Source organism: Hipposideros armiger, unplaced genomic scaffold (genome assembly GCF_001890085.2).
Source record: "Hipposideros armiger isolate ML-2016 unplaced genomic scaffold, ASM189008v1 scaffold_486, whole genome shotgun sequence".
Classification (NCBI taxonomy): Eukaryota; Metazoa; Chordata; class Mammalia; order Chiroptera; family Hipposideridae; genus Hipposideros; species Hipposideros armiger.
The window spans coordinates 1,203,316-1,230,648 of NW_017731836.1; the positions used below are offsets into that span (position 1 = coordinate 1,203,316).

Below are 27,333 nucleotides of genomic sequence, written 5' to 3' on the forward strand. Positions count from 1 at the left end.
TTTTTGCTTTAAGTAGTTAATTTTCATGCCATTTTAAAGGAAGACACAATTCTAAACAGTATGGGGGTGCAGGGGAGGGTGCAACAACGACTGGCTGATGGAGAAGGCCTTGAGACTATACATTTTTAAATGTTGCAGCAGGTCCCTACTGCCTTTGTAATTCATATAATTCCATATGCCACAGAAGAAAATCTAATTAATACACAGTGGCACCCTCTTACTGCTGCCTGATCACTCCTTATTCCCAGAAGTTAAAGTGGGAAATTGAAAGACACTGCTAGTTAAAGCTTTCCAGTGGCTAGACAGCTTAGGTATCACACCATTGGGAAAAAGAGTCCTTCCTTAATAAAATCTTTGTACTTTCTAATCCAGAGAACAGATCCATTTTTCAGTTAAAAATAATCAATAACCTCAGAAGGAATGAAGTCAACCATTCCTACATCTGAGCACTGAGAAAGGGTCTGAAATGCTCGATCGCACACAAGGGCTGCTTGGAAGAGAAACACCTACAAACCCACTGGCATGTTTCCTATCCATAGGTATCTTATTTATTTATTTTTGTCCTTTCACAAGTATTTACTGAATGTCTACTATGCTCTAGAACCTAACACTGTGATTGACCCTGAATGCAGCCCCAAATCTTGAGGGCTGTGTAGTCACCTCAACTCTGCTACTTTTGTGAAAAAGAGAACAGGCATATAGTATTTCTGTTCTGCAATCAACATCTATGCTGTCATTGTAATTACATTTCCCATATTTTTATCTCATAAATCCCAATGGTAGAGAGGTCAAGTTGTTTAATTTAACAGGTATTCTAGAATGATTTTTAAACTTCACCTTTAAGCCTTGATTTGTCAATATTCAAAAGTCTAGTATATCATTTGGGATCTTTGCAATGTCTTAGTAACAAGAAAAACACGAGAAAAAAATGTAAGGCAAAACCTTGAACTCTCTAATGTCCAAAACAGCATATGCATGTGTAGGAACCAGACCCCATTTCTCTCCTTCAGCCTCAGTCATCATTCCAGTTGATGCAGTGATGAGGACATCCCCTTTGTGAAACCTGGAATGGCCCCAATAGACAAAGAATTAAAGGAAGACACATTTGTAATCTCAGATCATACCATCTTTCCTTTAATTTAATGGTTCACATGAGAATTTCCACAAATCTGGAATCGTTTTTAAATTAAGCTATTCCCACACCCCTTTCAATAGAAGTATATTTCTATTTCACAGCACATCAGATAATTTATCCCTATCAATAAAGGAAGAAAGCAAATGCTAAATTTTCAAATGATTTACAAATCAAGATGAAGATGTGAAATGCCAAATGCACTTCCCCAAAGCAACATCATTTTATCAAATCATTGAGTTTTCTAGTTTCACTAACGAATGTGTAGTGCTGTATAGACAATTTTCCAGTCCCTATATGTTAACAAGCTTTTTGAAGTAAAGGTGGCTGTATCCATCCACTGCCTTAAGTCTGTGAAATAAACTAGGAGCTAATAGCCACTCCTCTACCTATATGTAAAATATCCATTTAAGGTTTAAGTTTCCTTCCTCTTTATGTTCTCAGACTTCTCTTTTCTCACCTTACCTCAAACTGGTAAGTACTAAGGAAGTACAAAACAATTTTTCCATATTACATGTTATAGATTCAAATGTTTTAGATTATCTATAATTTGGATTAACTATATATCCATCAGTGAGGATAATCAATGGCCTGCTGCAGTAAGTACATAAAGTGGAGCCTTTAAAAAAACAATTTCCCTAATAACTGAAAATGATAGCCTCTGCAATATCTATTCTAAATAAGGCCTGAAGTTTTTGAAATAGCCTCTTTTACTACAAAAAAAAAAAAAAAAAGAGGGAGGGAGAGAAAATGTTTACCTTTGATAAAGCATCCTGAAAGAATTATCCTTACTGAAAGTTTGGCTGTCTGAATGCATTGCAATCCTTTCTGGTATCCACCCAGTCAGTGCATGAAGATCAATATTCTGCAACATAAACACATTTTAGGACTGTCAACATTTTCTTTCAAGCTCTTAAATACATCCCCAGGATGCTATTAAATCTCATGGATTTGGTATAATGATTTTGATAAGAATAAACCAGGAGGTAGAAAGTTGTTTTCTACCAGTAATAAACTTATTTAACTGAAATTACTACCTGGATTTGAGCATAAGCTTATCTTTTCCTTATAATCTTTGCTGCTTTTGCTGAATACAACAGAATTGTTTTACAGATAAATATGATGATGAAAAGTCAAAACATGTAACAGAAAAATACTGCTTTAATAATGATGATGATAGTCACTCACCATAGTGACTTTATACAATATGATAGTTATTTTCCTAATGTTTTACGTATATCCTCATTCTATCTCTCTCTGAGCTGCACTGGGTAAATTAACAGATGAAATATTAGAAAGCTAAACTAAAATATTTGCAGGATAGAGCCACTGAGCATGTAGTCTGGGAAGAAATTTTAACATCCTATTACATTTAACTCTGACCTATGCATTCTCTAACTTGCATTACAAGAGCCAGAACAATGAAGGAGGCTGGGTACTAGGCAAGGAAATTAGCCAGGTATGAATGATGGGCGATTTGCATATACTACATCATTTAATCTTTACAACTCTGAGAGGTGAATATTATTTTCATATTACAGACAAGCAAAGAGGCTAAGAAAGGTTAAATACCTTTTCTAAGGCCACAGGCTGGTTAGTGTCATAATTCAGTCATGCTAATTTAATTTCTGGTTTAACTCATACAACTCAAGGACATTGGCACACATCTCGATTTTACAGGTTAAGTTGTGCTAAGGTTGGGGAAAACTAACAAACAAAAAAGAACTCCTTGAACCTAAATTTACAAATCAAAAAATATATATAAGATGACAATATGACACATCCCTTTGATCTGAAGAAGATTTTTGGAAAAGTACATGTTTAAATGGCCCCGTATCCCAACATAACAGCAGACACATACATTTTGGGCTTTCCTGAATACCAAATATATACAGCAGGTTCTTGAATATGTAGTTTCTTTATAACAACGATGATATGCCGTAGAAACTAAACTCTTGTTTATATCAATTAGCCTGTAGTAAAACTGGTTTCATTTTATGCCATTTTGCTTAAAGTTGCAGAACCTATGGAAGACATTAGGTGAGGACTTACCATACAATGTGCTAACCTTATAAAAGAAAGTATGTATTCCCATAATAAGATCAACATTTTTCAGGGGTTGATAATCTGTTTTCTTTTCCTTTACACAAAAATATCATCTATAATAATTCATATTTAAAATAGTCCCATTAGATAACATAAGTCTGTGTCTGGATAATCCTATCTATTACTTACTGAATTGGATCCTGGAAAATCATATCCTCCCATGACTTTCATGTATGCTTTTTCAATGAGAGAAACCCATAATTCACTTTTGTTGTTAGAATAAGAACAGAGTAATTCTCCCTTATGATCAACAGGTAATTGGTCATCAATTATCACCTGGAGAAAGATAACATTAATTTTCTTAGGTGGTACAAAATATCTTAAAATCTTTTCTATCAAGAAAAAACCCCCAAATATCTTTCATACTGGTAAAATAAAAGGCATAATATGTCCATTATTAAGGTAATGACAGTTTCTTATTTCTAGAACCTAATCAATTTTGAAACATTACATGATGTCTTAATTCAAGTTACAAGCTAATCTCCCTGTCAGGTGATAACCTTGAGCTAAGTGGTTAAATGTTATGACTCTACCATCAAAATTATTAGAGATTCTAGAAATGTACATTATATCTAATATAATTACTTTTTGGAACTTTCTATAAATTTTCCCAAAACCATTTTTTTATTTTTATATGTGGGATCCAAACCGGGGCCCTCTGGCGTCCCAAGCCAGCCCCTACCCATCGCGCCACTCGGCCGGTCCCCCAAAACCATTTTTTAAAAAAACTTTATACTTGTCATGATTTTTATTTTTAATTATTAACACGTTACTGTTAGTAATATGTATAATATCAAAAACTCAAAATCAACTAAATGTTTAAATGTTTACATGTAAATGTTTACACAAGAGCATTTCTTAATGATTCTACTCAAGATGCAAAGGTGGGGAAGGGAGAGAGAAAAGGGGTTGGGGTGGGGAGAGACATTCACCTTTCTTGGGACACCATTGAGGTGAAGTTTTACCATATATTTTCCACATGGATTGTACTCTGGCTCACCATCCTTATTCTGAGGGTAAATTATGCTTTTGTAAGAAAAATAAATATTGAAATACCAATATTAATATTCAATATAACTACTATGCAGGATATATTTTATTTAGACATATGCTATTGTCTTGGCAATTTTATAAAAAAAAACCATGAGAATATTTTTTCTGTATTAGGCCTAGAAAAAGAATTTCTTCCTAATCAAAGTGCTTTTTTAAAGTAGATAAATAAAGTATCTTATGAAATCATACAGCAGGGCATAAGTTTCACAATACTCTGAAAAATGCTGTTTTTAATTATATACTCTAATAAATTTTCTATTAAGTAGATATATTTTAAGCCAATTAAGATAATGTACTATTGGCCCCCCAAAATAAAGACAAGACCATTTAAATTAACTACAACTAAGGCAACTAACCACAAATCTGACATAGATAAAATTAGCACAACTCTTATATAGTTCCACAAAATTATCCAATAAGAGACTTGTATTTCATCTTTGTACTTTCAGGACTTAACACACAAAAAACACTCAGGAAAAGTTGTATGAAAAATTATGATGCTTAATTATTATAATGAATTATCTGAAGCCAATAAAACTTTTAAAAAATTGAAAGAAAAAGTATTTCAGTAACATTTCAGTACATTCTGAAGCAGTTTCAGCCAACAGAAATGTTATTTTATATTACATACATTATTTTATATTTCATATTAAAAGTTAAAGGTGAGATTAATTTTAATAATATAGTTTATTTAACCCAACATTTCCAAAATATTATGATTTTGACATGCAATTAACATAAAATTTTTACATTTTTTGTGCTAAGTTTTCAAAATCTGATGCATTTTAGACTCACACACAGCCCATCTCAATTCGGACTAGCTATTTCAAGTGCTCAATATCCATCCACAGGTGGCTAGGGGCTACGGAACAGCACAGTGCAATTATAAACAGGACATGACTTTACTTTTACCAATTTCACTTATTTCAAGACATATTTATTCTCTATATATTAACTACATATGCATATATTCTTAGACTGTTTTAGCAAATCTGTTCACATTCACAAATCACCTGCTTAACACACGGGCCATAATATTCTGAGTGATACACCCTCTTCATTTGCTGTGTCAGTAGGCCTAAGTTTTAAATTTCTAGTTAAGAGACAACTATATGAAAAGGGCTAAAGGGACAAATAAAAAATTTTACCTGGTAATCAACTTCTTATTAAATCGTCTTTCATAAGCTGCACTGATAGCCAGTGATGCCACAAAGGAACAATCTGATACTATTGTCTGTTAATAAGAATTTATTAATATATTTTATTCATTCATGTAATTTCAACATTACCACAGCATTGCACCTAGTACCTGACTTTTAATACTAAATATCTTGATTGCTGCTTGAGTAGAAAAATAATAGAAATGCCATACTGCCAACATACACATATTTTGTTCAAACAAATCCTGGAAAAACCAAATAAGGTATTTCAGGGAAGTTACTTTAGAATAATTAAATATGGATGATGCATTCCTTACACGGATAAAAGCATACTTAATCACACTGTTTTTAATGACAAAAAAATTAAGGCATTTTGTAAAGCTGGTTTATTATATGACCAGGTAAGATGAATATGCATATCAAAAGATTCTCAAATCATAGTATTTCAGGATCATTATTTTTATACTAATGTAGGAAACATTTGTGACTTCAATGCAAAACCTAACTAAAGTTTGCAATAAGGCCATACTGTTGTTCCAACACTGAAGTGCTTTAAATAAGCCCAATATTTATCTTTTACATCTATTCTCTTATCAAAGGTAAAATTCAGATTCTCGACTTTCTCATTTGCAAGCATGTATCAATAAATAGGGTCTATATAAAAATTTGTGATTGCTCAAAACAGTTACTCATACTTTTATTACCTCAGTATCTCTAAGTCAAAGTGTGCAGAATAATTTTTCCATGCATCTGAATATATAGAAATCTAAGAAAAGGCTCAAACCTATATTTGAATTCTTTAAAATGTTAGGTTTCATAAAAAATTATACAAAATAAATGTTTACCTGCTTTATGCTGAAACTTGACACAGTATAAATCATTGTAGGATTGTTGGTGAGGTCTTCTGGGCGTACCCACTTGGAAAATGTAGCTTTTTGTTTAGGTGATAATGGTAGCTTGCCCAATCTATCACTGAGGTAATAATAAAAATTAAAAAACAATAATAATAAAATTAACCTTAAACAATGACTCAAAACCAAAATTAAATTGCCTAGATAACTTTTTTTTTTTTTGGTATAGTGGTCATAGCTATATTTATGTCAGCCTAAATTAATTCTCTAGTCAAATATGGCTCTTTACACTTAACCATGAATCCAGCCAATCTGATCATCCTTCCCAATTAAAAAAAAAATACAGATAACTGAAAGCAGAAGAGCAATTCATTTATACTTACTTTAAGACTATAATTTTACAGTTTAATGCATGGCTATATTTGAGAAATTCAGTTTCAATAAAATGGAACCATTAACAATATAAGCTGATTCATTCAAAAGGACCTAGGAAGGCACATATCTTTATGTTGGTTCTTGACAAACTCTTCTCTTCAAGGCCAATGAGAGTAGCTAATTACTGAGGAATAACAATATGTCAGGCATTATGCTAAAGTATTTTATATACATTATTCACTGAGTTCTCAAAATTCTATTAAAGCAAATATTTTTGGAAAAGGCTTAAAGTGATTAAACAACTTGCCAAGGTCATGCAGCTAAGTAGCAGCACTGGTATTTGAATCCAGGTCTTTGGTGCCAAATGCACCCTTCTTATCCATTACCCTCTACTCACTGTGTGTTGGCAATATACTGTGTATTATTTCTCTAAAATTGATGTATAGCACAAAATAAAAAACATCTAACTTTCCTCACACCTCTTGTAGAACAAGGGCAAAAAAATCCTTGGGTTTCAAAAGATTTCTAGGATAATACAAGGTATATGACATGCAAACTGAAACAAATATAATACTCTTTTTTCAAAGAATGTTCATAGATATTAGGTGAAAGATGGTTTTGTGGTCAGGTGTGATCTGCAAACTCCTGATTAAAGTATACGTTTTTGCTTTGGAAGACATCTCTAAACTTTTAACAAGCCAATGTTTATTGTTAATCTCTTAGAGTAGAAAATGGTATATAACACTTCTCAAAGTATTTTGATGATCATCTCATAGCTCTCATAGAACCATGAGTGATATAGGTAACATTTCGGTTTCTGTGTAGTATCAGAAGCTAACTGTAAAAAGAAGGTGAGCTAAATGAATTTAGAAGAATTTAAAGACAGCCATCACAAAATTTTGAGGGGAAAAAAATAAGGTTAATTCAAATCTATAGTCTAATTACTAAGTATTATTAGCCTGCCATGTGAACCATAATATAGAGTAAATCCAAGGTTCCTTAATATTTATTCTCAAAAATTATCACTAAGTTACCAAGTTCAATTTTCTTTTCTTATAAATTTAAAGATATTAAAAACATTTTATAAATATAATTTTTATTAATACATGACCAGAATAGAAAAAGTTTTTTAAAAAATCAATCTTTCTACCAAAGATCCATTAATTGTGAATCCTTTTCCCATCAGTCTGTTACCTTTAAATTTAAAAATGTTTACTGTTACTTTTTCTTCTGATTATTCTCACCATAAAATAATTTAGAAAACAAGGAAAAAACTCTCGCCAGTTAGAGTAGTTAATTTTAGTATTTATTCTTAATTTTTCTCCAAATTTAATTAAATATTTACCAAGTACCTCCCATATACCAGACATTGTGCTAGACACTTGGGTGCAACTTAATTATTCCAACTGTGACAAGTGCTATGACTAAATTAAGGCAGTTTGTATGGTATTACATTTTACTGTTTCAATTATATTGTAAGCATTTTCCTATATTATTTAATTCTTGAAAACTTGATTGCTCATGGCTATATAATATTCTTCTTATGGACATACGGTTGTATGAGCACTAAAATATGATTTATCTTAATTTATTACACAAAGGTTGGAACTAAAAGTTTACATCTCTACTTGGATATAATTCTTTAAGAATATACTAGAATAACTGATTCACATTTTCATAGCTATAATAATATAGGTAAATATCTTTTATGCAAATCATTAACTACATTTGTAAATACTTTTTAAAATTGGTTTCCTAAAGTGAAATTACTGGTCAAAGGGGTAGAAACGTTTTAACAGCATTTGAAATGTAGAGCCCAATTGTGTAATATAATTTAGAATAAAATAATTATTTTTCTAACAGTTAACCCTTATTATACAGTGCTTGCTATAAAACAAGCACCATTATAAGTGCTTTATATTTTATTAACTCAATCACTTTAACCGTATGAGGTAGATTCGATTATTATTTTAAAATCTGAGACAGATTTAAAAACTTGTGCAGCATCACACAGGACATGAAATTGAACAGCTTGGCTCTAGAATCCATGCCCTTAATATCCATGTTTATAAAGTTTCTCAGATACAAAAATTTATTAGATCCTAATCAGTAGCTAGCACCACACAGCTACCTGCCTGAGTGAAGAAATTAGGTTGATAACATATTGGCTTTGAGATGTCTAACTTCTGCCCACCCAAGAACAGCAAAATACCAGAAATGAGAAAGCAGCTCTTGTTCTTTGAGCCTTTTATACATCCTGTATATAATAAGCATTCAACTCTCTGATGTTTTCTGATAATAAATATAACATGCTCATTGCAGAAATTTTGAAAAATATTTTAAAAAGTTAAATCACCCTCACCCAGTTTTGCTACCTATAAATAACCACTCTAAACATTTTGGTGTATATCTTTACATCATTTTTTCTATTATCTATACATAGATGAAAAAAATTGGCTGTTATATGTATAATTTTCTATTTTTTTTAAGCTAGATTGCAAACATTTACTTTCCTACACTTTTCAAGGACTTACTTTTTATGGAAAGCATAATATTTAATATAATAATATGGATGTACCATTATTTAATCATTCCCATATTGTTGAATAATTTGTTTCAATACTTTTCTGCTATAACAGATGCTTTGATGAATGCTCTTATTATATACATTACATCTTTGACTGAATTTTTATTTCCTATGTTGGACTATAAGCTGGGAGTATTGATCCAAAGAATATTTTTAAGGCTGTTGACATAAGCTGCCACTGTCTGGGAAGGTTGTGCTAACACTTTCATAATTATCCCTTTCTTGAATTGTACCTTCTTAGTAAACAACAATATTGTCACTCTGTTCCACTTTTCCATTCAGTTCTTTTCACCAAATATTTACGGAGTACTTACTCTGTGCCAGGTACTGTGCTAGACACTGTGAGTATGTGAGTATAATGTTAGAAAAAAGGTACACGTGTCCACTACCAGGCAATGGTAACAGGTACTCTTGCTGTGCTGCCCCACTGCCTCTCCATAGCCACACTTCTCTTCCAATTAATTTTTTTTATTACAAATTTTACTTTCAAGTCTATGAATTTAATTGGACTTCAGAGTATGGAAAAAGTATTCAAAAATTAAAATGATTTTGGAAGTAAAAATTGCAACAGTGCTTACTTACCAGAAAGGCATTGGATAGGCAAAACGTTCCCTTAGGTCAATATTCATGAAAGGAACATATTCCACACCGTTTATTTTTGATGTTGTCCTGTGCAACACACACACACACAAATCTAAAGTAAATGTTTAAATCTACCTTAATTACCAAACTTAAACTCCTTGAAATTTAAATGACAAGATATAGCACTTAAAATAACATTAAACTAACAATCTCTTATTGTTGATAACTTTATTTAGACAAAATTTTCACAAAATAGTTGAATACCAGAAAATAACTGATTCAATTCAATTCATAAGAGTTACTCTTTTAAGACTAACATCCTTCACAACCAAACAATCTCATGACAGGCCTACACTTACAGGTATTGAAGGAGTCCTTGACCCAAGATGCAAAGCAAATTCTATCCTAAGTCCAAATTGCTTATTTTGAGATTTCAAAAATAATTCTGGAAAGTATGTTCTTCATATTTTCTGGGTATGAGACTATGGAATGGGTAGTGGAAGGAAATGTCATAGATAACAGCTATGGCCTCTTGACAAATTAAAGAAACATGGTTTGTAGTAGCTTTGCATTATTTTCTTCATTTTGTGTATATGTTTATTGGTATATATTACCTATTTCCTTCTGTGTCTTTTCCTCATTTTATTTAGAAGTAGTTGCAGGGAAACTTCACAACCTAATTTTTAGGTAACAATATTTAGAGAGACTGTGACTGAATTTGAGGATCAATTAATACCGTTAAGTGATGGATACAATGACTATGCGTAAACTCCTTTTGAGAATATGAGAGCTTTTCACTTGTGTGGATACCTGCAGCTTATGAGGCAGAAATACAGTTATTTTGTTGTAGTATGGAACTTCAAATGTGTGTAGAAGGGAGCTTTTGGATGCTGAGTAGCCCAAGTTTTGGACTGCTATTAATTTACTGTCTCTCAACTCCAAAAAAAAACACCTTTTTTATCCAGCTCTGTGTTATGTTGGTTCATATGCAATTTTTCTAGACAAAGAGAGCCAGACTAAATGGAGTAGAATTAAAATCTACAGCAGGAAAAGAAAGAAAAATGCCATCAGATGGATGCTACACAGGAAGGAGCCCTTTCAGCTTAATTTTAGGAAATTAAAAATGAGCAACTCTATGACTTGCACAGCTCTAAGCAGACTGGATCTCTTCCAAAGACTAACTGATGCACAGCCACACTGGCTCAGAATGTAATCGAGGATTTCCACGTCACTGTTGTTTTGCACTTTCAACATCCCTGAGGCTCTTCCAGATACTGAGCTGCTTCCTAGACCAGGGGTTGGCAAGTATTTTTCTGTAAAGGGCCAGAAAGGATATAGTTTTGGCTTTACAATGAGGTTTCCATCACATATTCTGTTGGTTTTTTGTTTTCTCTTTCACAGTCCTTAAAGAAATGTAAAAACCATTCCTAGCTTAAGGCTTCCCTTTGCTGACCCCTGACCTAAACTGCTATTTCAAGGTAACCATTTTTTTCCCATTAGGGTTCTGGTTACAAAGTTGCACAGGTGACTGACTGGTGTGCAATAGCTCTATTTTGCACCCTAACCTTCAGCGCTAAATTTTGAAGAATGCTCGGATTTTCAGAAAAACATATGTCTAATAGAAATGCTAATATTAAAATATATTAGTGCAAATTTTAAGTATTTCAAGTTGTGACTTACACAATTATACAATAATAGCATTACACATGATAATAAAGATGTGAATAGGACTCAGCAAACCTAAAGAGAACAAAATTACCAGCACTGATTAATAAAATTGCTCATTACAATGAATTATAACTCATTTACCTGAGAACTTCTATTTCTTCTGCCGTATACCTTTGTCCTTGTGCATCACAAGACTGTGGACTTATAAATGGCTGAGGTCTTTCAAGGAAGGGATTAGTTCCTAGTGGAAAATGTGTTCTCGTTGGAGGTGGCTTTGGTTTAATATTCGTTGATTTGACTTTACATAATGGCTTTGTTAAAGGCTCACTCAATGCTTCTGCTCTATAATAAAAACAGTATAGAAAAACTGTTCTGGTTTTTCTTTTCACATTTAAGATTTCCAGAAAACAAAATTTACTTCAAGAATTAGTCAAGCATTCCTAATGTAAAATTAGTATGTAAAATTCTTACATTTAAGTCAACTATTCACTGCTTACGCTACTCCCAAAGGTATTTCTACAAACAATATTCTATGACATTAATTAAGCATTCACTGCATGCTATATACTATGCAAGGTAAGGGGGATACAAGAATGTATAAAACACAATCCCTACTGTTAAGGTGCTTATAGTTTTGTGGGGAAAAAAAGATGCTAGGATGGAAGTATTACACGGGATGAGTGCACAGCAGAAGATACTAACTTAAGCAACTGGGAAGAGAGGGTGAACCAGCTGTTTCTGAACTGATGTTAGAGCTGTACAGAAGTCCATCTGTGGAGTGAGGAAGAATTCTTTCTTTTTTTTTTAAATATTTTATTTTATTTTAATTAGGGAGCATTGTAAGTAGAGAGAATAGCATATCCAAATGTGCATAAGTATGAAACATCATAGTGAGTCAGGGTAATTTCAAAAGAATGGATGCAGCCCCTGAGAATAGTGGAAATGAGAGGCAGTAGATTAGACGAGCGGTAGAGGTTAGATTACCGAAGGCTTTGCATGGTATTCAAAGGAATTTTGACTTTGCTTTGTCAAAGACTAACAAACTAAAAAACAGAAGTTCTTAACCTGAGGTCCATATATGAGATTCAGGAGTCTTATGAAAACTTTGGAATTATATGCAAAAAAATTTTATGTACCTTTTAAAAAATTTTGAATGGATCCTCAAAGGAGTCCATGACTGACCCACCCCCTTGCACTTAGAATGCACTCAGAAAATGACTGGATGGGTTATTAGCATAGGTAATAAGTCATCTATGATTCTGAGTGATGAAAGAAGATAACTATGTGTCAAGTGTCCCTATCTTTATGAATTTAGAAAAACAAACTAAAGGTTAGATAATGGTAATGAAAAAGGACGACTCATACCTCAATAAAAAAGGAAGGGCTGGGGGTGGTATAGCTACCTAGTCAGAGGCTCAAAAGGAGTAATTTTATGGATTCATGTTATTAGTGCAATTTCCACCAGTTTCCTTTGTCTGTAACACTCTTCAGGAGGTATAATTCTGTCATGCAATTACACTCACTCTTTTAATATACCTACTGAGCACACACTGTATGTCCAGCACTCTGCATGTGCTTGGTTATAGCACTTAACAAAACAGACAAAATTCTCTGTGCTCACAGAGAATCTGTGAATCACTTACATTGAGGGGATGAGGGTTGGAAGGGACACAGACATTAATAACAAACATGATAAACTGGGAAATTTCATGTGTCTTAGAAAATGGTAAGAGTGATGGAAAAGAATGTTAGAATAGGGTAAGCAGGATGAAAGTACTGGAAGAGATTCGGTTTTAAATAGAATGGTTAGGGCATTATTGAAAAGCTGACATTTGAGCAAAGAGTTGAAGGAGATACACACACTGTATAATTTGGAGTCACTGACTGAAAAATATTGACTAGGTATCTAATCACCAAAAGGATTTATCTGGATAAAAGGGTTTCAACCCAGGGCATGTAGACATGGCAAGCTACTTGTACACTCTGGCCTGCAGTACAAAATGGAGGGGTATTTATACAAGGAAAAAGAAGGTATTGGAAGGGGATGTTAGAACCATAGAGCTTTACTATAAACAGAGCTCGTCCTATAGAGTTCTTGCCATTCTGTAGAGCATGAGAACTTCCATAAGCCCTAGCTCCTCCCACAGGCTCCCCTGACAGATTAAGTTTGCTTAAAGTTCCAGTTCATCTTTATCAGGGTATGTGTATGGCTATAAGCTGACTCATTCTACATTTCTCTATTTTTATTATTAGCTCTAGAAGGTTCTCTGGAAGATCTCCTCTTTGGAAATCTGATATTACACAACAAAAAGGAAGTCTTCCATTTCAAATATCATATTCATTTTTTGTGTCACACATAGCTAAAGCTAAACAAAACATTTCTTGATTTATTTCTTGAATTTAAAGCAGGGAACTAGAGAGGAGTAAATTCATTCAGAGGAAGAAGGCAGACTTGCTCTAAATCTCAGGTAAACGATGGAGGTTTGTCTACGAGCTCTACCACACACTTAGATAAATCTGTCACACTTAAGTGACACCATACACTGCCAAACGTGGATAAGAAGTTGAGTGACCAAAACTCACCTATCTAATGCCTGTCGAGCCAACTGTTTCAGTTTATTTTGCAGAGTTTTATCAGCAGTTTCAGAAGACTTAAGAGAAAGAGAGACAGACATAATTATGAGGCATAATTATTTTTTAATTTGCTTGATCCATGCTATTTCCAAGCAAAAAAATTTACAATGCACATTACACTTTCTGAAATTATGAAAGAATGAACAAAGACATTTTATTTTCATCCTTAAAGGTATCATTTAAAAAGTTAAAAACTTGTCGCTGAGGTAAACTTTAAGACTACGTCATGTGGACAGGTGGTCAATGGAACAATACTGTGTGACCGCGGAGGCATGGAGGGCTGAGCAGCAGGAACTTCATAAGACCAGGATGTACCTCCAGCCTCAGGTACCCACAGCAATCAGTCTAGATAGTTTTCCTGAACAAAATCACCTGGACGAAAACCCAGTGCTCTGAACAGTCTGAGACCATTTTCTCCACTTCTCTTCATCCTCCTGTCAAATGTACTGCTCTTAGGCACTAAATGCCCCTTAAAGCTAACAGTCCCAACCAGGGCTCACTCCTCAGAAAGCAATAAAAGCCACTCAACATATAGATTTTACACTGTAAATTAATAAAGATCTCCCAAACCACTACCTTATCTTTTAGTGTATGGAACTGGAAAAAGGTTTGTGTGTGGGAGGGAGTTTATTCCTAATTGATAGATTTGTGATGGTGGATTCTTCCTGTAATAAGTTAATTTTAGTTATATGTTAAAAGGCTAAAAAATAGTGCCTGTAATTTAAACAATTGTCTCATGACTCAATCTTAATACTATAAAATTTTTAATGTTAAAATCCATTATTAATGTTCTATTCTTTAGCATCTTTTAATGAGTAACTTAGTTACATTTATAATGATACAATAGGAATTGTTAAGAAAAATTCACTAGTAAGGGGAGAAATTTCTTAGCATAATTCCACCAAATTTAACTTGTAGCTATCTATACATACGGTTTTCAGACAGAGATCTACGGCTTCTGTATACAATTCTATAGCATCTTCAACATTCCCTTTTTCATCTTCGTCAAAAGCTTGTGTAACAAGAAAATGGGCACGCTCCAAATCCAACTGTTGTTTTGATTTCAAAGGATCAGCACTCTTTGACTGAACTAGGATAGGAATAAAGCCACGTAGAAGAAATATTACATATGTCTATATATCTATAGATCTATATCTATATCTCTCCAGGAAACAACATATCATTGTAATACATTTAAGACATTCTTTACCCAAACTAAACAAGCCTTCATTTAAAAAGCTTATCAGCAAGGTTTAAAAAAAAAAAAACCCTTTACAAATTTTTCCCAAATCTCTGTCTCCCTATCAGCACTTCCTTCATTTAAAAAATAAAACCGAAATGTCCTCCTCACATCCCCTCACCCCATCCCAAACAAAACAAAAACTTGGAAAATGCTCAAGCTAAAGAAACTCAGTTATGTTTTAAGAAATTAATTTATTTTTCTGGAACAGACAATAATTGTATAAGAATACTAGGCCATGATGATAAATTTCCTGCTGTTTCCTATTTTTTCTGCTCTTTGAAGTAAGTCTGTTTGTATTTAATATAAAGATATATATCTACAAGGGACTTGTATTCAGAATATATAAAGATCTCTTACAACTCAACCATAAAAAGACAGCTCCAGGGCCGGCCGAGTGGCTCAGTTGGTTAAGAGCTCACTCAGGAGTGCGAGCTTCTGAGCAACAGCAGTTCGATGCCCGAGCTGAGCTGACACTGAGGGGCCTACAGGTGGTAGGATGGCTCAGCTAAAAAAAACAATCAATCAAAAAAAAAAATCTAAAAAGAGACAGGTCCAATTAAATAATGGGTGTGATGATTAATTAATATCATCAACTTGTATCAATTTAACTGGATCACTGGATGCCCAGATATTTGACTAAACTTGATTTCTAGATATGTCTGTGAGGGTGTTTCTGAAAGGAAATTAGTAGGAAAAGCTGACTGCCTTCCCTAATGTGGAAAGGCATCATCTAATCCATTGAGGGCCTGAATAGAAAAGGCAAAGGGAGGGAGAAATTGCCCTCTGCCTGATGACTTGAGCTGAGACATTGGTCTTTTCCTGTCCTTGAACCGGGGCTTACATCATTAGCTACCCCCTGGTTCTCAGGCCTTTGGACTTGAACTCAACCACATCACTGGCGTTCCTGGGTCTCCAGCCTGCAGATGGCAGATAGTGGGACATCTTAGCATCCATAATCACATGAGCCAATCCCTCCTAATAAATCTCTTTACATACTTATTGTTCTGTTTCTCTGGAGAACCCTGATATACAATAGGCAAAGGATCCGTATAGCCATTTTTCCAAAGAAGATACTCAAATGGACAACTGGCACATGAAAAGATGCTCAAAATCATTAGCCATCAGGGAGATGCATACCAAAACCACAATGAAATGTCACTTTACACCCACTAGATGGCTAAAATAACAGAAAATAACATGTGCTGATAAAGATGTGAAGGAAATGGAACCTTCATACATTGCTGGTGGAATTATAAAATGATGTGGCCTCTTTGCAAAGTAGTTTAGCAGTTCTTCAAAAACTTAAGACATAAAGCTACCATATGACCCAGCAATTCCACTTCTGGGTATATATCCAAGAGAACTGAAAACGTATGTCCATACAAAATATGACACAAAAATGTTTGTAACAGCATTATTCATTATAGTTAAAAGTTGGAAACAAGCCAATGCCCATCAACTGATGAATAAAATGTGGTATATTGATACGATGGCACATTATTCTGCCATAAAAAGGAATGAAGTACTTATACATACTACAACATGGTTAAACCTTGAAAACATTATGCTAAATGAAAGAAGTCAGACACAAAAGACCACATAATGGATGATTCCATTTACATGAATTGTCCAGAACAGGAAACAGAAAACAGATCAGGGGTTGCTAGGAGCTAGGGAGTAGGAGGAATAGGTAATGACCACTAATGGATAAGAGGTTTCCTTTGGGGTGACACAAAATGTTCTAAAATTAGAGAGTGGTGATGGCTGCACAACTCTGAGAATACTAAAAACCTCTGAACTGTACACTATAAAAAGGTGCATTTTACAGTATGTTAATTATAACTCAATAAAACTCTTGTTTTAAAAGCTTTACATTTTGTTTGCCTCTTAAAGGCATATGGTGATCTTTTAAAAACTTTAACCCTCAGTAACACCTCTCTGAAGCATGCATTGGGTTGTTGGAAAAGTCATGACATATTTTTGCAACAAAAAACATAGAAAAAATATGTCATGACTTTTCCAACAACCCAATACTAATCTTATTTATAAAATGAAGGTATCAAAGCTCAAAAATATTAAAATATCCAACTCAGTGTTTCTCAGCATTGGCACTACTGACATTTTCAACTAGGTAATTCTTTGATGTGGACTGTCCCGTACATTGCAGGATTTTCAACAATATCCCTGGCCTCTACCCAACTAGATGACAGAAGTATACTCCTCGCCTCCCCCTATTGTAAAAACTAAAAATCTTTCAAGACCTTGCCAAATGTCTCCTGAGGGGCAAAACAGCTCCCAGTTGAGAATGACTGATCTAGCCTAAGGTTTCACAGCTACAAGTGGAAGGGTAGGAACTCAACTTAGATCTTTTAATTCCAAGTCTTGAGCTCTTTATTCTATACTGGTGAATTTCAAACTGTGTTATCTCTTCCCAGCCAAAAGTTAACTCATCTCTCAAAAGTCTCTTGATTGTTAACAGACTTTATCTGTTTTAAAAATTGGGTTTCTGAAGAAGATTTTTATTTGATAAATGACTTTTCTGCTTAAAATAATAATTAAGGAAACCATTTAATTCTCTACAGATTACACTCAATTTATTGAACAAAATGGGTCAAAAAGCTGGCAAAACCATTAAGGTATGTTATGCTTTAAAAATTCTTCTTGGGGCCGGCTGAGTGGCTCAGTTGGTTAAGAGCTCGCTCAAGAGTTTGCGCTCTGAGCAACAGCGGTTCGAGTCCTGGCCCCAAGCTGAGCAGCCGCTGAGCTGCCAACAGGTAGCAGGATGGCTCAGCTAAAAAAAAAAAAAAAAAAAATTCTTCTTGAACTTGACTTCTGTTTCACTGGCAAGTCTTTATTCTTTCAAGAGATTAGGGCTGTCTCATTCTGTGCCTCAGTATCACATTTATAAATATAACAATTATAAATTTAAGAACCTCATTACTTGGTTGGGAAAATGAAGTTCCTTTGAATTCCATGGTATTTTGAATATATGATTCAGTGTAACTTTGTATCAAGTGCACAGGCGGTCCACATTTTAATACATACAAATTCTGGGCCGTGTCTTAAACTAAATCTACTCATCTTCAGGGGGATCATCATAATAAGAAATCCAATGATTAAATCTACTTTATCCTAACTATGTGCTTATAACTGCTTGTATCTATTCAGAATGAGTGGTGAATGTAGCAGTTTATCAGGCAATGCTGAATAAGGAAAGACTCCTCTACACTGCTTGTGGCTTTACTATACACCCACAGAAAAAAACGGGTTAGAAAAGAGTCCTTACTCATGTCTTGTTAAAGAGACCACTGCATAGACAGTGTAGAGGCCTGACCACTGCACTGTATTTCTGAAGCTGATGTTGAATAATATTGTATATCAACTATAATTATATATACATATAATCACGGGACGTGGAGTTGAGTGTGGGAATGGAGTCAATGGAATTGTAATAGATAAGTATGACATCGGGGGTTGGGAGGGCAGTGGATGGGGGTAGGGGGGTTGTTACTTTGTGAGGGTGAAAAGGATAACTTGATTTGTTCTGTACACATGAAACTAATAATAAAAATAAAAAGTCCTTATTGAGATGAATGCATATCTAAAACAAAATGTCAATAGGTGATCATTTTCTTTTCTATCCATGTGAACAACAGATTTTGGCAGAAACTACTCACCTCTAACAAAACTGTTATCATTAAGCCCTTGTCTACCGGTTTCACAGCATTTGCCATGATGTTTACAAAAATAAATACAAATTGTTCCAGGTTGCCGCTTACATGTCACTTTTCCAAGATACGGTTTAAAAAAAGAGTTTAACTAAGGCTTGAGGTTGATGATGCTGATATAGAAGAGACTGTGAATCTCTGCTGAAGTCTTTAAACACTGAGGAGCAGTCATTTAATCTGACAGTAATATCAGGAGGGCATGCGACAGATATTTAAAAGGCAGATATTAACAGGGTCCTAATCCTGACTCTGCCAATGATACACGGTCTGAACATAAATAATTCACCATCTCTGTACCTCTGAGATATTATAAGATTGGAAAATAATATCTCCATGGTTCTTCTTTGCAGATCTATCACGTATTTCCATATTATGATGTTTAAAGATGTGATTACCAACAGAGGAATGAGCACCAAGAGGGTGAGGATCAAGATTCAAAGTCAAGGGCCGGCCGAGTGGCGTGATGGTTGAGATCTGGCTTGGGACGCCAGAGGGCCCCGGTTCGGATCCCACATATGAGGGCCAGTGACACTGCCCTCCACAGCTAAGATGCTGAACAACAGCTCAACCTGGAGCTGTGTTGCCATGAGTCGCCGGCGACGGCGTAGGCTGCAGCCCCTGCTGCAGTGGGTTGCCATGGGCTACCGTGTGTAGCCAGCAGCCAGCGTGAGCGGCCAGCAGCTGCCGTGAGCAGCCGTCCAGAAGCCGGCGACTGAGCTGCCTCGCCCGGGAAGAGCGCAATGATGATGCCAACTTGGGCCAGTGAAGCAACATCCTCCACAGCTAGACTTAAGAACAAAATGACAGCGACTTGTCTGTTCCCCTTCCCCCAATTCCCCAGCACTGTTCCCTTCCCCCCAATTCCCCAATTAAAAAAAAAAAAGAAAAAAGATTCAAAGACAGGAAGGAAAGAGAAACACAGAGGGAAAACATGTGATGGGAGAGAAGAAAAAAAATACAGTGACAAGTTTAGCAGTCCTTTACCAACCTGCTGAATGTAAAGCCTGAACTCTTTCCAGATATTCATTTATTTTTTCTTGAATGTGTTCTAGGCTCGATCCTGCCATCTCAGCATAAATTAAGGCTTGTGCAGCTTCCTAAAAATAAATAAAGAATTCAAAGGAATCTCACGGAAGAATCACAATTTGAATTTTCATTACCAATTTCTAATTCACCTATTGATTTCTATGAATAAAAAAACAAGCATGTCTTTAAGGTAGTAACTTTTTCATAAAGTAAATGAGTTATATATCCCAACACCTTTTCTTCTAGTCTCAGGGCTCTAAATTTTCTCATACTCCTGAAAATTTACAAACTCAAACAGGAGGGACTGACTATAAACATTTTCTTAGAATAACTGTGGTTTATGTTTTCTGTTTTCCTTCTTCTATATGCAATAGATCAGACTTAAAATTATATACCTTAACAAGCTGAACTGAGCATTAGAACAGATAATAACCAACAAAATAAAATGAAATGTCAAGAAAAGATTATAAGAAATTATGAAGGTTAACTATCTCATAGTGGAAAGAAAATCTTTTCCTCCACAGAAAATACTGTCAAAGGGTGACATATTTTAAAGTAGATTTCAGTTGTATGAAATCAACTTACTTTAATTAAGAAAACATGGGTTCATCTTCCAGTTATTCATTCCATAACCTCCACAACCATTATGCTGTGGCTAATGAGGAAGAGCCTCCATTCTCCCATCACCATTCCAGGAAGGTTACCAAGAAGGACCAGAGGGAGATTTCTTCAACTCACAGCACCTTCTCTGCAGTAACCTAAGCGTGTGCACTTCATGGAACCTCATGCCTAACTGTCCGGATGCAAAGAAGCCATCTACTGAGCACTGCTTTTTGAATCCAGTTATTGGTGCAGGAGTTGTTTCATTCAACCTAACAAAATCAGTAAGAAGAGTACTGTTTTGATACAAATGGAAATTTGGTCTAAAGGCTGTGGGGGTAGAAAAGATATAATTTTCTCAGATTCTGTAACTCATATTTAAGGGGAGGAAAATATAACTTTACATGTAAACATTAAATATTGTACCTTACATGCCACTATCATCTAAATACATCATAGGGCTAGCCAAGAGGCGTGCTGGTTAAGAGTTGGCTTGGGACACCAGCTCTGAGCATCAGAGTCCCAGTTTGGATCCCGCATGAGGGCCAGTGACGCTGCGCCTTCTACAGCTAAGATGGTGAACAGCAGCTCGACCTGGAGCTGGGCTGCCGGCCATGAGTCGCCCACAACGGTGTAGGCTGCATAGGGGCTGGTCTGCAGAAGGCGTGCACTTTTGTGAGTGGCCGCCCAATAGCCGGCGAGCGACTGCCTCACCAGGAAGAGTGCAATGATAATACCAACTTGGGCCAGTGAAGCAACGTCCTCCACAACTAGACTGAAGAACAGAAGGACAGCAACTTGTCTGTTCCTCTTCCCCCAATTCCCCAGCACTGTTCCCTTCCCCCAATTCCCCAATTAAAATAAAAATACATTATAGCTACACTTAACTTCAATGAACTGTTGTAATATATATGTGTATAAATACATACTTTATCCCTTAAATTATCTTGCATGTAAATAGATTTTCAAATAATTATCTTGCTTAAAAGAAATAAAGCCAATTTTTAAAATTGCTGACATCAATTTTATTTTACTCAGCATTACGACAGTAAACAGTATCTTATAAAGTTTATATAAATAGTTCCTAGAAACACAACACTATCAAAGTCTGACATGCTTTCTAAAAAAAACAGCAATAATATAATAAAGATACAACTACCTCCACAAGGAGGTAGAGGGCATAGTTAGGGCTGGAGATTGGAGCAAATCCTCAGGATTGGTGAGCAGAGGTCGGACTGTGGAAGCTCATACTCTGATTTAATAATTCTGCCCCGAGTAATTTATCCAAAAGAAATATCAAAGAAATGTGTAAAGTATTAGTTAGAAGGATATTAATTGCACCTTTACTTATGATGCTAAAAAACTAGAATGAACCTAAAGTCTCAATACAGTTTGTAAATAAATTATGATACATCCACATGATGGAGTGCTATGCATCTATTAAGATTATATTATAGAAGCAAATTTAATGACTTGAAAAAAATTCAAATGAAAACGGCTTAAAAATAGTATGAACTGTACGATCCAAGTTTGTTTTTTAAAAAAGGTGTGTACACACATGCGTAGAAAAACTAACACAGAGATCTACATCAAATGCTAGGATAAGAGACGTTTTCTTTTCTAATTTACTTTTTTATTTACTTTCTTCAACAAACATACAATATTTTAGTGTATATTAGAGGCCACTTGCCTGGAGCCATAAATCAGAACCCAGCGACAGAATTACCTGGCTACTAACTACCCATACCTAACTACTGCAGCCATAACGGTGGGCACCTGCCAGTCAAGACTGCAGCCAGAGAAGTGGTCGCTCCAAAGCTAAGACCAAACCTCCTCCGAGCGACAGAAGCCCGGATGGGCGTGGGGACAGCCAGATCGCCTCTCCTCCCCCGAAAAGGAGAGCAGGAAGAGGTTAAAAAGCAAAGCCAAGTGGGCCTGGTAGCCTCGGCACCTGGACCCCACCCCTTGGCCTCATCGTCCGAAGCCGCGGTCCCCGGCTTACCTTGTAGTAAAACACCGCCTCACAGTAGCGACCTTCGTGGTCGCGCTGCACTGCCAGCCGGGCGAACTGCACGGCGTCCCGCTCTAGCGCGGTCGAGTCCATGGCGCCGAGGCCTCGCACCGGAGGAGGGAGCGAGGCCCTGTCGCAGAGAGGCTCTTCGCCGATCGCAGCGCACCCGGGAGCTGGGGCGGGGACTCTGGAGCGCCGCAGAAGGAGCAGCAAAGTTTACTTTCGGCGGCTGAGGAAAGAAAGCGGGCCTTCCCGACTCCGGCCGGCCGCGACGCCGCGCCCCCTCGGCGCAGCTCCGACTCCCAGCTTGCGGGGCCGCCCCACTTCGCGGCCTCCGCATCCCCCGACCCGCCCACCGGCAGCACTGCGCAGGCGCAGCCCGGCCCTCGGGAGTGTCTCTGGGGCTCGGACGTCGGAGGACCGGCACTCGGGAGTACGTGGAAGTGGGCGGGGCCAGGCTGCTGGGTGCCGGCGCGCGCGTGACCGCCACGGCGCTCGGAACTGGGCTGGAGAAAGAAGAATCACGCCCGAGCAAGTCGTGTCTCCGTCGTCTGCGTGGAGGTGGCAAGGCTGGTGGAGTCTCTTGCTGGCGACACACGGAGGGGTTGGGGGGGTGGCGCTCAAGCGCCTTATGGAGCCCTTTTCTCCCCTAACTGTAAAGGCAAGGCTCAAAGAGCCAACGAAGAGCACCTCCCAACATCATCTGGACTGATTTTGTTTTTTAATTAGGGATGTAAAATTAGTTCACTCATAGGATATATAGAATTCTCTTAAGGTACCCCTTAGTATTTATTTTCCACAAAATCATGACCCTACATAGCACCCCAGTGTATACCCTAAGTATTGATTGAATTGTTATTGTATTACAAGGTAATACATTTTCACTGTATTTATCCTTAGGTTAATGCTGTTGTAATAGAGTAATTAGGTGGTTATTTGATTAATGTCTTCCTCTCGCCCTTAAAATCTGGTATGATAAGGGACCAATTTTTCATGTCATTGACAGACTGGGGACACGAACTAGAAACAGAACAGAAGATTCTGGGGAAAAACTGTACAAAGTGAGCTTTCTTTTTCAACAGATATAATTATTTTGGCCTATTTGAAATACTAGGTTAAATCATGAAATTTCCATTTTTGTACGTCAAAAATAGTCAAATATAATATTTGCTGCAATCTGCAGTTTCCTTGGGTTCAACCTGATTGTACATACATATCCTAATTATGTATATCCAAAAATGTATACATTCAAATTATATCTATATATTCTAATCATATATATCCTACATTAAATATATATTATAATTATATATACATATCTTAATTTTGTGTAATATCCTAACCATAAATTATATTTTTTATTAATAGATTGTATATGTAATTATGTATAGATTATATATAATAACTGGGCACCTAAATGGGCAATCATTGCTCAGCTGTACACAGTTCAAGGGAATGAGAGCCCAGTATTTTTTTTTAATCCAGAGAAGCCAGAAATACAAATTTTGGTGTGAAAATCCCTAATTTTTAAACAAACACAAACTCAAATATTTTTCTCAATACTACCTGCCGGCAGTGTAAATCTGTAGAATATCATGGGGTCACATTTTGCTATTTTGATCCTCTGGTTTGTATTTTATTTCTTTTCATAATTTTAGAGGACTCTTTGGAAGAAGGGGGGTAATTCTGATACTCGTGGATGACAATAGTGAGTGAAAACGGAAACAGCCCTTCTCTCATGGGTTTTTGGTCTAGTGGGGGACACAGACAACAATAAAAAAACCCAGTGGTGAATGAATAGTTACAAATGGAGATGAGTACTCCAAAGGTAATCAACTCCATTTTGTAAGAGCTTATGAAAAGGAAACCCCTCAACTAGGGGGTTAGCAAAGACTTCCTTCCAGATAAAGGACCTGCTTGTACAGTAGCCCTGTGACAAGACTGAGCAAGGAACAGAAGAAGGCCAGTGTGGCTAGAACGGAGAGAGTAAGGGATAAGATGCAAAGAGACTAGGGAGGTGGGTGGTTAGGGCCTTGCTGGCTATACTGAGGATTTGGATTATATCTTAACCCTCAGTACACCTTTATGGACCACTAGACCCAATTTTAGTATTTGAGTTGCTTTGTAGAGGAATACTAATTATTTGTAGGGATTGATATTCAAGGACTTTTATTCTTAATTAAAGTCCTTTCAAAGAACGAAGAGAAGATTTACTATATTTCTATATCCCTATCTCTATCTATCTATCTATCTCATTTATCTGGCTTTGTAAAATAAAATTCATTCCATTTAGCAATTACCATATGGCTTTATTGGATCCTTTTATAGATTGACGCTACCTTTCAGCCTCTAAGCAAATTTTGGGGTATGTCCCTATGTGTTAAAATATTTTTCTATTTTATCATTCTATGAATTATTTCATCATTACTCAATAATTTCAATCTATGCATAAAAATAAGATAAAAGGAAAACAAGAAAGACAGAAAGCCTAAATCAATGAGGTAATAATGAAATAAATCATCATTATTAAGTCACCTTTCAGTTTTCTCATTGCATTGCCCAAAGTATCGCATCATCACTCAAAAGGTATTAAAGAAGTTAGGAGAAACCACCTTTACAGGACAGTTTTAGTTTAGTTTTTTTTTTAATTAAACTTTTTATTTTGAGATAGTTGTGAATTAATATGCTACTATAAAAAACAATGCAGAGCGATCCCATATACCCTTTACCTAGTTTCTCTCAGCAGTAACATGTTACAAATCCATACTACAATATCATGACCAGGAAATTGGTAAGGTACCAACCCACTAATCTTATGCTTTTAGTTTTCATTGAACAAGGTAGAGAATTCAGAATGTTTCCTTTGTACCATAATAGCAAAGACAGGAAACCTGACAGGGAAAGTCATTTCACAATTTTTGTTACAATTTTTTAGGTTTGCAAACTTTGAACATATTCCTTAACATCTCTATACCTCAATTTTCTCATCTAAATGGAGTTAAATAGACCAAGATAAATGAGGATAGTACCAACCTCATAAGGTTTTTGGAAGATTGAACAAAATAGTGTAGCACACTGCCTGGCATATACGAGATGTTTAACAAAGTTATATACTGCAACACTTGGCTCTGCTGTTTTCTGGTTGCTTCAGGAGATGACCTGTCAATGCAGAGGCAGAAGGTATGGTCCTGGCACAGTCTTGCCTCTGAGCTGCTTGGAATTCCACTTTCTGGAGACTGATCACCCTGAGGAAACAAAAGCGACAAAAGCATCATCTGAAGAACTCCCTTATTCCTCTCTCGGGTCCTCTCTTCCAAGATGACCAAGAAAAGAAGGAACAATGGCCATGCCAAAAAGGACCATGGCCATATGCAGCCCATTCGTTGTACCAACAGCACCCGATGCATGCCCAAGGACAAGGCCATTAAGTTCATCATTCAAAACATAGTTGAGGTCGCACCGCAGCCTTTAGGGACATTTCTGAAGCACGTGCCTTCGACGCCTATGTGCTTCCCAAGCTGTATGTGAAATTACATTACTGTGTGAGTTGTGCCATTCACAGCAAGGTAGTCAGGAATTGTTCCCGTGAAGCCCGGAAGGACCAAACACCCCCACCCCAATTTAGACCTGTGGCTGTAGCCCCACGACCTCCACCAAAACCCATGTAAGGAGTTAAGTCCTTAAGGACCAAAGAAATATTCTCTGGGAGAAAAAAATAAAATGGAAATTATATTTTTGAAAAAAGAACTCCCTTATTCACAGATAATGAGAGTGTTTATCGGGTCCTTTTCTTACAGCCTATGAGTGCAGGTCTTCAATTCTTTATTGCATTGATGGAGCCAGATGTGTTTCAGAATTTGGAATCCACAAAGAACAACTCCCTGAGAGCAGGACTGAGTCCTGGTAAGGAACTGAAAGCATATGCCCACTGGATTTCAGAATACTCGTATGTCAAGTATATCTCAATAAAAAAAAAGAGTTCACTCAATGTTTCTATTCTAAAACTGAGGGGAAAATCAGGCAGAGAAAAATTGTTGTGTTTTTTTCTTCTCACATATAAGCTTTCCAGCAAATCAAATATATTTCAAGACTCAATCACATGTTCTTAGTGTAAGAATTCATATATAAAATTCTTAGGTATCTGCTAGCATCTCACTGTTTAAGCTATTTCCAAAGACAGAATAAGTATGTTTGTAAATAATGTTCTATCAACATTAATTGAGCACCAACTGTGATCTAGATACTATGCAAGGTGATAGGGATACAACGTGTAAAACACAGCCTCTACCCTGAAGGTGCTCACAGTTGTGTGGAGGAAGTTAGACATTTAAACAAATAGTTGTACCCAAGGTACCAAATGCTAGGATGGAATTATTACATGGGAGTGAAGGCACAACACAAGTCATTGGCTTAATGAACTGTGAGTCAGGGACAGTTTCTCTGAGTTGATGTTTGAGCTGCAGAGAAGTCCACTTGGAGAGTAAGGAAACATTCAAGGTGGAGTGAGTAGCATGTGCAGATGTTCAGAACTTTGAAACAGCACAGTGAGTTAAGGAAATTTCAGAAGAATGGATGGA

General features: G+C 36.0%; 1 protein-coding gene and 1 pseudogene across 2 annotated transcripts in view; one reads left to right on the forward strand and one right to left on the reverse strand.

The window, feature by feature from the left end:
- CAPN7 (calpain 7) overlaps nt 1-23,102 on the reverse strand; it is a 37,988-nt gene extending 14,886 nt beyond the window's left edge. The window contains exons 1-12 of one of the 2 annotated variants that reach the window (XM_019667148.1): nt 22,748-23,092; nt 20,108-20,216; nt 15,081-15,238; nt 14,098-14,165; nt 11,656-11,856; nt 9,847-9,933; nt 6,297-6,423; nt 5,440-5,525; nt 4,171-4,264; nt 3,368-3,514; nt 1,891-1,997; nt 943-1,063 (exon numbers count right to left, since the gene is read on the reverse strand). In XM_019667148.1, coding sequence (XP_019522693.1) covers nt 943-1,063; nt 1,891-1,997; nt 3,368-3,514; nt 4,171-4,264; nt 5,440-5,525; nt 6,297-6,423; nt 9,847-9,933; nt 11,656-11,856; nt 14,098-14,165; nt 15,081-15,238; nt 20,108-20,216; nt 22,748-22,849 — 1,407 coding nt within the window. In that variant the 5' untranslated portion in view covers nt 22,850-23,092. Of the gene's footprint in view, nt 1-942; nt 1,064-1,890; nt 1,998-3,367; nt 3,515-4,170; nt 4,265-5,439; nt 5,526-6,296; nt 6,424-9,846; nt 9,934-11,655; nt 11,857-14,097; nt 14,166-15,080; nt 15,239-20,107; nt 20,217-22,747 lie in introns of both variants that reach the window. The other variant, XM_019667147.1, reaches the window with a different exon arrangement.
- A 2,972-nt stretch (nt 23,103-26,074) lies between these two features.
- On the forward strand, nt 26,075-26,424 carry LOC109395821 (40S ribosomal protein S26-like; annotated as a pseudogene).
- The last annotated feature ends 909 nt before the right edge of the window (nt 26,425-27,333 follow it).